General features: G+C 43.2%; 1 protein-coding gene across 1 annotated transcript in view; it reads right to left on the reverse strand.

Moving 5' to 3' along the window:
- Positions 1-12,332, reverse strand: part of LOC132884556 (peripheral plasma membrane protein CASK-like) — an 86,382-nt gene that overhangs the window by 59,652 nt on the left and 14,398 nt on the right. The window contains exons 2-5 of the mRNA XM_060918415.1: positions 4,549-4,629; positions 4,396-4,476; positions 3,509-3,711; positions 3,334-3,417 (exon numbers count right to left, since the gene is read on the reverse strand). Of these exons, the coding sequence (XP_060774398.1) occupies positions 3,334-3,417; positions 3,509-3,711; positions 4,396-4,476; positions 4,549-4,629 (449 nt within the window). The remainder of the gene's footprint in view (positions 1-3,333; positions 3,418-3,508; positions 3,712-4,395; positions 4,477-4,548; positions 4,630-12,332) is intronic.

Raw genomic sequence — 12,332 nt, forward strand, 5'->3', positions numbered from 1 at the left:
GGCTAATTGGTGGCTCAAAATTGACCGTAGGTGTGAGTGCGAATGGGTGTTTGTCTCTGCGTCAGCCCTGCAATGACCTGACGACTTGTCCAGGGTGTACCCTGCCTCTCGACCATAGTCAGCTGGGATAGACTCCAGCTTGCCTGTGACCCTGTACAGGATGAGCGACTACAGATAATGGATGGATGGAGGTCTGCAGCTGAATGCAGGGACTGTTGCAGAGACAATCATTTCAAATGCTTTTGTTAGAATTATTAGTGAACTCTGATGATGTCACTTTTAATAAATGTGTGTGTAGAGTTCTGCACGGTATTAATAATTCTGCAATAATATTATGAAGCATTGTATTAAACTGATAAACTAAAGGTTTAGATTTGCTTACTTTATTTTATAAAAGTAATTTACCTTGTATAGTTGCCCATTATGACTAATCTTGCATGATAGTCTTTGTTTTAGTGATGTGTGCAAAATTGCCCTAGATGCACAAAAAATTGCCCACAATAATTATTGGCACCTTGCCCTCTTGGAAAGCTAGCTGGAACAAAAAGGAATGTTTTTAAATGGCTGAATCAAACCAATCGAGCATGGTTTTCACTTACTAAAGACAAAATAAAAGGCAAAAAGACCCACAAAAAAGCAGCAACTGTAGTAAACTGCAGTAAAGACCTGGCAAAGCATCAAAAATGCAGCATTTGGTGATGTCCAAGAGTTCCAGACTTCAGGTGGTCACTGACTGCAAAGGATTTGCATCTAAGTATTAAAATGATCCTTATATTTACAACTGTTAGTTTTTCCAATTAATTTTGAACCTGTGAAAATGGAGGGACTATGTAAAAATAGCTTTAATTCCTAAATGGTTAAGATATATATATATATATATATATATATATATATATATATATAATTTTTTTTTTGTTAAAAACCTTGACTTAAAGCTGACTAGTCTACACTTCAGTCACATCTTTAACTTAATTTCAAATAAATTTTGGTGGTATAGAGAGGCAAACTTATGAAAATTCAGGGATGAGAATTTTCTGTGGATCCGCGGAATTCCGAGTTTTTCCCGCTGAAAATGTCATTTTTGTGAAACGTGTAAATCCGTTGAGAAAATTTCGGGTAAGGGTCGGCGCGAGGCGAGGTCCTGCGGGTCCTTAAAAAGTCTTAAATACAACTTTCGGTTTTCAAGGCCTAAAAACGTCTTAAATTGTTTGGAATGACTGGAATTTTCGAAAGGGAGGTATTAAATTTTATATTGGACCGAACGAGTGAAATGTCTCCATCCGGTTTGGGGTATTTTTTTTTTACTGTAATTTTAAAAGTGACCAGCGCACCTTTTGGGGGCAGCATTGGTTCTGTGCGTCTTCTATGCATTCCGTAGATCAAGAACTAACGTTAGGAGGCAGTGTGGTGTGGTGTGGTGGTTGTGAAGAGTGAGAGATACGCAGGTAGCTTACGCAGGCGCTAGAAAGCGTTGATAATTATGGGAAGATGTCTGTTTAACGACAAGTGGTTGGGGGATGACAAATACCCCCAAAATAAGGAGAAGAATCGTTTGCGATAAAAAGCGCTGGATCGCACAAATGTGTTTAAAGACGGTAACGCAGCACTGAGGACACGGCGGACTGGGAAACTGGCTTTTCATGGACACGAGGCGCAAGTGTGTGTGTGTGTTAGAGGTCAAGCACTCCAGAGTGAAACGCGGGGGGTTCGCGCATGCGCACAAGAGTCAGGTGGAAAATGGGGCTTATAGGAAATAATAATAATGATTAGCATCATTCTTTTACATAATTAATATTTGTTTATTGTACCAAGTTTAATATAAATATATAAGCAACCTTTATTTCAAAACTCAATTAAAAAAAACCCAGAAAATACAATAATTCTAAATATAGTACAGTGTAAATAATTTGTACAAAGTTTTATTACTTATCGTCTACAACAGTGTTTTTAATATAATAAGAATAATATTAACAACCACTAATAATAATTAGTAGTAATAGTAATTATTATTGATTATTAATCATTACTACTTATGAATTAGTGATTGATAAGTACTAGGGATTATTAAATGTTATAAAAGTAAGTTTATAAACGTTTTAAACCATCATTGAATTTGAAAACATTCATATATAATATTAAAAAAAAGTGGGAAAGTTGGCAGACATTTCAGAGTTTTTTTAAATGTCCCATTCTCATCCCTGAAAATTGTGTCACTGTCTAAATACTTTTGGACCTGACTATATCCTATAAATTACTTTTTTTTCAATGAATTCCTCCCTTCCCACCCACCATTCAGCTCTCCCAGTCATACAATAGCTATTGACCAGGGGGAGCGAGGGCTATCAAGTTCTCCATCTGTTCAGCCAACTGCATTTTTTTTGTTTGTGTTTTTTTTTTTTAACTGCTGCTCATGCTGCATCACAGACCAGTGTAAATCACTTTGAGGACTTGCCTTCTGCATGCATGACTTCCCATATGCCTGCAATTGTCTAGTGTTACTGTGATTTAAGAGTATGTCATCTCTCCCTCTCAGAGACCATAGCCAATTTTGCTTTCTTGGACTCCTGGCCACTTGTTCTTTGGACAATAGGGTAAATTTTTTCCTGTTGCACCACTCAGAAGCTATAAATTACCATTGTGTGCTTTCTTCATTTTGTCCTATGGATGTGCACAACTGTAAACATTATATATAAAAGCCACAGTTGTGTGTGTTGATGGCTTATAATAGGGATCGTCAATCTTATCCTTAAAGTGCCAGTGTGGCTGCAGGCTTTCATTCCAAGCAAGCAAGAGCCATACTTAATTCCACTTGTTTAATCAGTTAATTTTCGTCACCATTGCCTCCTGGTTGGTTGGAATAAAAGCCTGTAAACGTTAGTACTTTGTGCATAAGCTTGAAGGCGTCTAGCTTATCCCCTTCAGACGGAATGTGTACAATTGTGCACGACGTTCCATAGCATTTTTCCTTGTGTCCGAAGGGGTTATAGAAACAGAGTTTTAAACATGGATGCAAAGCCTACATGTCATGTACTTGCAGGTGGTTTTTTGCACCACCTTGGGAGTTGAGTGCAGTGACAGGAAATATAAAAGTGTCAAAGAAACAACATGCAAAATGACTGACACATGTAGCATGCAATGAGCCACAAACAAGTTCAGAACGTCCTGAGGTTAGAAAGACTAGATCGTATTTTTAGAATCAATGCAGTTGTAAGCAGACAAAAGCATGATTGAAATTAAGTGAAAAGAAACAAGCTGAAACTTTAGCAATGGGTTATAAGTACCAAAAGTGAGAGAAAATTTTGCTTATGTGAATTGGAGGAAAATAGTACTCACCTCATTCATATCAGGGGTGACAGTAGGCGCAGCAATGAAAACAACATAGGGAGCAAATTCAGCTGTCCACAAAACTTTCAGTGCCTGTCAAAAACCACAGAATTACCAGTAACACATTACTATCCAAAGCAACACAATATCACCACAATTAGTCAGGAAACAATTTATCTGGTACCTGTGGCTCTACATCCAAGATGGAGATCATGCTCTGTTTGTGGATCTTTCGGATGGTCTCCAAACGTGTGCCATACATAGCATCCTCATGGCTCCCATACTCCAAGTACTCATTGTTTGAGATGTCCTGCATCATCTGGTCCTGTGACACAAAGTAGTAATTCTTGCCATTTTCCTCATCCTTTTTAGGAGGTCTGGTTGTGTCTGGGAAATTTGAGGGAAGATCCATGAGTTTATATACTGCAAACTGTATAAGTCCTGATTTATAATGGCTGCAGCCACAAATTTGCAAGCATTTGTGGCAGCATACATCAGTGTTTATGCCAACATAATGGGAATATCTGCCCTTGGGGGTACTGTCTGAACCAAGAAAGTGGAGAAAATACATAAACACAAATAAATCTCGTGTTCTCATATTGTAGCAGAGAATGAGCAGAAGAGTCAAATGACTGGATGCACTGAAGAATTTTGCTGTTTGCACTGTTCTTGATCATTTGTGGTAATATGACAGAACTTTATTAGCAAAAATATATATTATAGATTATATTCAGGGGCTTAAAAACATAGCTGTTATAAATCTTTAACTTTTTCTATTAATCATCTCAGCTCAACTAAAATCTTCAATCTTTCTCTGCCTCAATTAAATTATTTTCAATTTTTAATGTCTTTATAAGCATACAGTAAAAGATGACAAATGTAACAGTTCAGCAGTAAATAATCCATAAATGTTCCTCAAATCCCTTTCCCTCATTTTATGATTTCTTGGTTTGAATTAAGCCTAATCATTCTTCCGGAATGTGCAGCAGCATGCAGTAAATCTCTGTTTGCTCACTACTGGTGGCAATGTCAACCAGTAAACAACTGGATAGGTATTCTCTAAAGACTTACGTGGGATGGGGTAAGCAAATCTGTTTGGGTGCTTTGCGATAAGTGTATTCTTGATGTGTCGCCTGCCGACGCCATGGGCTCCTGCAGAGAGCAACATTATAGCAGGATAGTAGACACGTCCACACACACAGTAAATATCATTCAGCGACTTACCTAATAAAACCAGTGTTTTTCTCTTGAAATCGGGTAACTTCACAACTTCTTCATATGTGACAAGATCTAGTTGGTCAAACACTGCAGGAGAATGGAGAGATGAGATTATGTAGAACTGTTTGACACAATATGGCAGCAGTGAGATAATATTGTGTTATGTCAGTGAGGTGAAAATCCTCTTCTGCATGGACTCAGTGTTTGGCTCACAGACACCAAAAAAACCAAACATACAGTACTGGGGTCTGTATTAGCCTGAAAAGCTAATACAGCTTTTCAGGACTCAGTGTTTGGCTCACAGACACCAAAAAAAACCAAACATACAGTACTGGGGTCTGTATTAGCCTGAAAAGCTAATAGTACTGTATTATATGTTCTCAAGTTCTCCATTACAACCAACTAATGTATTTTATGCTGAGAATACATTAAATAATTTTAATTGACGTATAAAATGTCAGCATGTCAAGATTCGGTTTTCCTGCTAACTTTAAAAGTCATTAAGTGCATCATGAAAAGGGGAAACTTGAAATGTGATGTGGTAGATTGCAAATATGCATTATTGCAGAGAATAAAGGAATTTGTCCAAAGACATTTTCGATCTTTAGTATTTTGAGAATGTAGAACTTTTTGAGAACATCCATACCTTTTAAAAAGGTATTTGAAGGACTGGAATTGAGTACCTTTAAATTCCACACTGTTCCAGTGGAGTTATAGATTTTTTTTTTGCTGTTATAAATAAACCTGCATACTATACAGGTGTTTTTACACAAGATATACAATGGAATGTGTGTATGTTCTGTATATAAAAGATGTTGAATCAGGAAAAAAGTATGCATTCTTATAAGAAAATGTGGTTACACCTTTCAACATTCTTATGATTGCTATGATAAAATAAAACTAGTTAAAAAGCACAAGTCCACAGAGGGATAAAAAGGGTAAGGCTAATAAACACAAAAATGCATTATTGTCTTTCCTGTGATATGCAGAAATCACTGACCATTCTTACCAGGAGTGGGCAAATCACAAGCCCAGGCACCCAGGACAAACAGATTTCATGTCTGGAAAATTAATTTTTTTATTTGCAGTGGAAGAGTAGGTTTAACAATCAAAATTAAGTTTTCATTTGGTATGTAGGATTGTGATTCAATGTACCTCAAAAGCAATTAAACTTGGGTGTTTAGGCAGCAAAAAACATTGCACAGGGCAGTATACCACACCATTTTTTTTTTTGGGGGGGGGGGGGGGGGTGCTAGGTAATAAAGTTAAGATGTGTCCAGCCCACTTTCCCTTTCAATTATTCAGCAGTTAGGTTTAAATTACATATGAAAATTAAAACAAAAATGGAGGCATAAGTCTGTTATACTTACATGCAAGAAGGCCATTAAGGAGAGAAAGCATAAAAAATGGACAGGGTAAGAGGAGTGGGGCATCAAAATTGGTTAAATAGACAATATAACTGAGCTGTTATTGCAACACTGCCTGTTGATGTAGTTGCAGGGGCAAAGAAAACAGACACGGTAGCACATTGCTGGAGAGGACAGCAAGGCACATTCAGTCAAATCAAACTATTCCCAATAAAAAAAGGACGGTTCTTTTCTTTCTATAAACTGAAGACATTTGGGTTTGGGAGCAATAGACGAATATCAGAGAGATCAGAATTGCAACTTGTACAACCCCAAATCAGAAAAAGTTGGGTTGAACATGAAGATAAAACTGAAAACAATGACTGAAAAACAATCTTTGATCTGCATGCACTCAAAATGACACAACAGCACATTATTTGATGTTTTACATTGATTTTTTTTTAAATAAAAAAAATTCAATTTTGATTCTTGCAACACATTTCAAAAAAAGTCTGGATGGTAAAGAATTTCCCATTTTATAATGTTGCCATTCTTTCTCACAACATTTAGATGATGTTTAGGGACTGAAGACACCAAGTGATGAGCTACTTTAGGTGTTATTTTGTCCCATTCTTCCTGCAAACAGATCTTAAGGTATACAACAATACAGGTTATCATTGACATTTTTTGTTTCAAAATTCACAACACATTCTCTACTGGGGACAGAGGGGACAAGCACCTCTTCTTCTGAAGCCATGCTTTTGTAATGTGTGTTGAATATGGTTGTTGTATGTCCCTGAGGTAGGTGGAATACTGAAGATGGGAAATCATGTCAAACACAGTCTTTTATTTTTTATTTTGCTTTTCAGCTTAACTGACTCAAGTTCGTTTTACACACACACACACACACACACACACACACACACACACACACACACACACACACACACACACACACAAGTGCTCTGGCTGGGAGAGAACTCGCCTCTTCACTCTCTTCCTCCTTTTCACTGGAACAGACACACACACACACACACACACTCACTTCACAAACCGATGCTTGACCACGCCCTTGCTGCCACATATCCCTACCACCTGACTCAGGCCAGGCAGCCGTCCAGCCTGCAGCGGACTCCCCCCTCTGATGGGACAGAAAGTCCGCCACCATCATCTGTGCCTATGGACCACCTCGAATTTGAAAGGCTGGAGGGCTAGATAGCAATGGGTGATCCATGTATTAGCATCTTTCAGGTGGTGTAGCCACCGAAGCAGAATGTGATCCGAACAGAGGGTGAAAGGATGCCCCAGCAGGTAGTACTGGAGGTTGAGGACCACCCACTTGATGGCCAGGGATGCTTTCTCGATGGTGCTGTACTTACTCTCTTGCATCAAGAGCTGATGTACAGCACCAGACATTCCTCACCCTCCACCTCCTGGGACAGAATGGCCCCAGCCCTCTGTCCAATGCATCCGTCTGTAAAATAAAAGGGAGAGAGAAGTCATGAGAGTGTAAAAGTGCCCCCCCCACACACACTGCAGCTTTTACCTTGGTGAAGGCCTGTTGGCACTGCCCCATGCACTGGACCAGATCTGGTACTCCCTTTTTAGTGAGATCAGTCAGTGGGCTGGTGACATCTGAATAGTTAGGTATGAACCTGCAATAGTAGCCAGCCAGCCCCAAGAACTGTCTCACACCCTTTTTGGTCTTGGGCAGGTGCGGTCCTGGGGGCGGTCTGACCGGGCAGCCGCCCAGGGCAGCATCGCGGGGGGGGGGGGGCTATACGAGCGCGGGTGCGAAAAAAAAAATGGTCCCCCCCAAAAAAAGGTCCCCCCCAAAAAAACCCCGAAAAAAAAACAAGACGGGCAGGGTGTGTGTGTGTGAACATTTTGGATGGGGAAGCCCAATACCAAAGTTGCACAGGTGACGTCATCAGTGTGTGTGTGTGCCTAACTTGTCGTAGCCCCATAATATGCACAATCCCGCCAGCGGAACGTTGTACTAGTCATCAAAAAGACTTTACTACCATAGTACTACACTACTATGACATTACACAGAGTCTTAAGTAATACATTACGACTTGATCATTGCCATTCTGGTAACAGTAAATTTATAACAGGCCGTGTCCGCGACGTACAACACACGACGAGAAATGTTTAAATGACCATGTAAAGCTGTTAACATTCTGTTGGCTAATACAGAGCCCAACGCGGGGGGGGGGGGGGGGGGGGGCACGAGCGCGGGCGCGGAAAAAAAAAATGGTCCCCCAAAAAAAAGGTCCCCCCCCCAAAACCCCCCCCCCCAAAAAAACAAGATGGGCGGGGGCGCCAGCAGGGGGTTTCGCCTGGGGAGTAAATCACTCTAGGATCGCCACTGGTCTTGGGCCTCAGACAGGCCGCAATCACTGTGGTCTTGTCAATTTGGGGATGGACCTGCCCATGACCCAAGTGGAAACGCAGATACCATACTTCTAGCTGCCCACACACTTCAGCGACTCCAGGACAGCCCTAAGGTGTTCTAGGTGCCATGGCCAATCATTGCTATATACAACCCCGATTCCAAAAACATTGGGACAAAGTACAAATTGTAAATAAAAACAGAATGCAATAATTTACAAATCTCAAAAACTGATATTGTACTCACAATAGAACATAGACAACATATCAAATGTCAATTTTGAAATTTCATGACAGCAACACATCTCAAATAAGTGGGGACAGGGGCAATAAGAGGCTGGAAAAGTTAAAGGTACAAAAAGGAACAGCTGGAGGACCAAATTGCAACTCATTAGGTCAATTGGCAATAGGTCATTAACATGACTGGGTATAAAAAGAGCATCTTGGAGTGGCAGCAGCTCTCAGAAGTAACGATGGGAAGAGGATCACCAATCCCCCTAATTCTGTGCCAACAAGTAGTGGAGCAATATCAGAAAGGAGTTCGACAGTGTAAAATTGCAAAGAGTTTGAACATATCATCATCTACAGTGCATAATATCATCAAAAGATTCAGAGAATCTGGAAGAATCTCTGTGCGTAAGGGTCAAGGCCGGAAAACCATACTGGGTGCCCGTGATCTTCGGGCCCTTAGACGGCACTGCATCACATACAGGCATGCTTCTGTATTGGAAATCACAAAATGGGCTCAGGAATATTTCCAGAGAACATTATCTGTGAACACACTTCACCGTGCCATCCGCCGTTGCCAGCTAAAACTCTATAGTTCAAAGAAGAAGCCGTATCTAAACATGATCCAGAAGCACAGACTTCTTCTCTGGGCCAAGGCTCATTTAAAATGGACTGTGGCAAAGTGGAAAACTGTTCTGTGGTCAGACGAATCAAAATTTGAAGTTCTTTATGGAAATCAGGGACGCCGTGTCATTCGGACTAAAGAGGAGAAGGCTGACCCAAGTTGTTATCGGCGCTCAGTTCAGAAGCCTGCATCTCTGATGGTATGGGGTTGCATTAGTGTGTGTGGCATGGGCAGCTTACACATCTGGAAAGACACCATCAATGCTGAAAGGTATATCCAGGTTCTAGAGCAACATATGCTCCCATCCAGATGACGTCTCTTTCAGGAAAGACCTTGCATTTTCCAACATGACAATGCCAAACCACATACTTCATCAATCACAGCATCATGGCTGCGTAGAAGAAGGGTCTGGGTACTGAACTGGCCAGCCTGCAGTCCAGATCTTTCACCCACAGAAAACATTTGGTGCATCATAAAATGGAAGATACGACAAAAAAGACCTAAGACAGTTGAGCAACTAGAATCCTACATTAGACAAGAATGGGTTAACATTCCTATCCCTAAACTTGAGCAACTTGTCTCCTCAGTCCCCAGACATTTACAGACTGTTGTAAAGAGAAAAGGGGATGTCTCACAGTGGTAAACATGGCCTTGTCCCAACTTTTTTGAGATGTGGTGTTGTCATGAAATTTAAAATCACCTAATTTTTCTCTTTAAATGATACATTTTCTCAGTTTAAACATTTTATATGTCATCTATGTTCTGAGCCCTGTGATGACCTGGCGACTTGTCCAGGGTGTACCCCGCCTTTCGCCCATAGTCAGCTGGGATAGGCTCCAGCTTGCCTGCGACCCTGTAGAAGGATAAAGCGGCTAGAGATAATGAGATGATATGAGATCTATGTTCTGTTCTGAATAAAAAATGGAATTTTGAAACTTCCACATCATTGCATTCCGTTTTTATTTCAATTTGTACTTTGTCCCAACTTTTTTGGAATCGGGGTTGTATAACAATGTTGTCTATGTAGGTGTAGAGGTCAGAGCAGGTGGGTGGAGCACAGAAGTACGGCAGGACAGAACTGAGTTCAAAAAAACTATTTATTGTGTTCCTTTTCAGTTAAACACACACACTCCCAGTCACCCAGAGACACACACACACACACAAGTCGTCTGGTGCAGGAGAGAGCTAACTTCCTCTGCTCTCTCTCTCTCCTTATATAGGGCGTGGTTGCTGGGAAGACACACAAACAGGTTAATTGCTCTCAGGTGAAGTGATTCTGTCACTTACCTTCCCTGACTCCGCCCTCCTGTCACAGACTGGCGCTTGACCACGCCCCCGCTGCCACATACCCCCACCGCCCGACTCAGGCCGGGCGCCCGTCCGGCCTGCAGCCGACTCCCCCCCCCTTGACGGGAGAGGAAGTCCGCCACGACCATCTGCGCCCCAGGCCTGTGGACCACCTTGAAGTTGAAGGGTTGGAGTGCCAGATACCAACGGGTGATCCGCGCATTGGCATCCTTCATGCGGTGGAGCCACTGGAGGGGTGCGTGGTCTGAACAGAGGGTGAAAGGGCGCCCCAGCAGGTAGTAACGGAGGGCAAGGACCGCCCACTTGATCGCCAGGCACTCCTTCTCAATCATGCTGTAGCGCCCCTCACGCACTGACAGCTTCCGACTGATGTACAGGACCGGGCGGTCCTCCCCCTCCACCTGCTGGGACAAAACGGCCCCCAGCCCTCTGTCCGACGCATCCGTCTGTAACGTAAAAGGGAGAGAGAAGTCAGGGGAGTGTAAAAGTGGCCCCCCACACAGTGCAGCCTTTACCTCAGAGAAAGCCCGCTGACACTGCTCCGTCCACTGGACCGGATCTGGCGCCCCCTTTTTAGTGAGGTCAGTCAGCGGGCTGGTGACGTCCGAATAAGTAGGTATAAACCTACGATAGTAGCCAGCCAGCCCCAGGAACTGTCTCACCCCCTTTTTGGTCTTGGGCCTCGGGCAGGCTGCAATCGCTGCTGTCTTATTAATTTGGGGATGCACCTGCCCGTTGCCCAAGTGGAAGCCCAGATACCGTACTTCCACCTGCCCAATCACACACTTCTTTGAGTTGGCAGTGAGTCCCGCCCACCTCAGCGACCTAAGGACGGCCCTCAGGTGTTGCAGGTGCCGCTGCCAGTCATTACTATAAATGATAATATCATCTAAATACGCGGCCGCATAGGTGGCGTGGGGCCGGAGGACCCTGTCCATCAGCCGCTGAAACATAGCGGGCGCCCCAAACAGCCCAAACGGAAGTGTGACGAACTGGTGTAAGCCGAATGGTGTGGAAAAGGCCGTTTTCTCCCGGGATAATGGAGTCAAGGGGATCTGCCAATATCCCTTCGTCAAATCCAGTGTCGAGTAAAAGCGAGCCGTGCCTAGTCGATAAAGCAGCTCATCAATACGAGGCATTGGGTAGGCATTGAATTTAGACACCGCGTTGACTTTTCTATAGTCCACACAGAACCGGACCGAGCCGTCGGCCTTGGGAACCAAGACCACCGGGCTGCTCCAGTCACTGTGGGACTCCTCGACGATGCCCATTTCGAGCATGGCCTGAAGTTCTTCCCGAACCACCTTTTTTTTGTGTTCGGGTAGCCTGTAAGGGCGGCTATGCACTACCACCCCCGGGGGCGTCTCTATGTGGTGTTCTATGAGGTTAGTGCGACCGGGCAGGGGCGAGAACACATCCGAAAACTCGGCCTGCAACTGGGCGACCTCCATTAGTTGGGTCGGGGAGAGGTGGTCTCCACAGGGGACCGGAGAGGTACGTGATGCCAATGTCCCTTTTTGAACCTCCGGCCCCAGCTCCGCCTTCTCCGGAACTACCGACACCAACGCCACGGGGACCTCCTCGTTCCAGAGTTTTAGCAGATTGAGGTGGTAGATCTGTAGTGCCCCACCCGTCTGTTCGCTTCACCTCATAGTCGACGTCCCCGACTTACCGTGTGACCTCAAAGGGCCCTTGCCACTTGGCGATCAATTTGGAGCTCGACGTGGGCAACAGTATGAGTACTTTATCTCCCGGTGTGAACTCTCTAAGGCGCGTACCCTTGTTGTACAGGCGGGCTTGCCGTTCCTGGGCCTGCCGCAAATTCTCCTGAGTTAGGTGGGTGAGCGTGTGGAGTTTTGCACGCAGGTCCATAACGTACTGAATTTCGT

Source organism: Neoarius graeffei, chromosome 4 (genome assembly GCF_027579695.1).
Source record: "Neoarius graeffei isolate fNeoGra1 chromosome 4, fNeoGra1.pri, whole genome shotgun sequence".
Classification (NCBI taxonomy): Eukaryota; Metazoa; Chordata; class Actinopteri; order Siluriformes; family Ariidae; genus Neoarius; species Neoarius graeffei.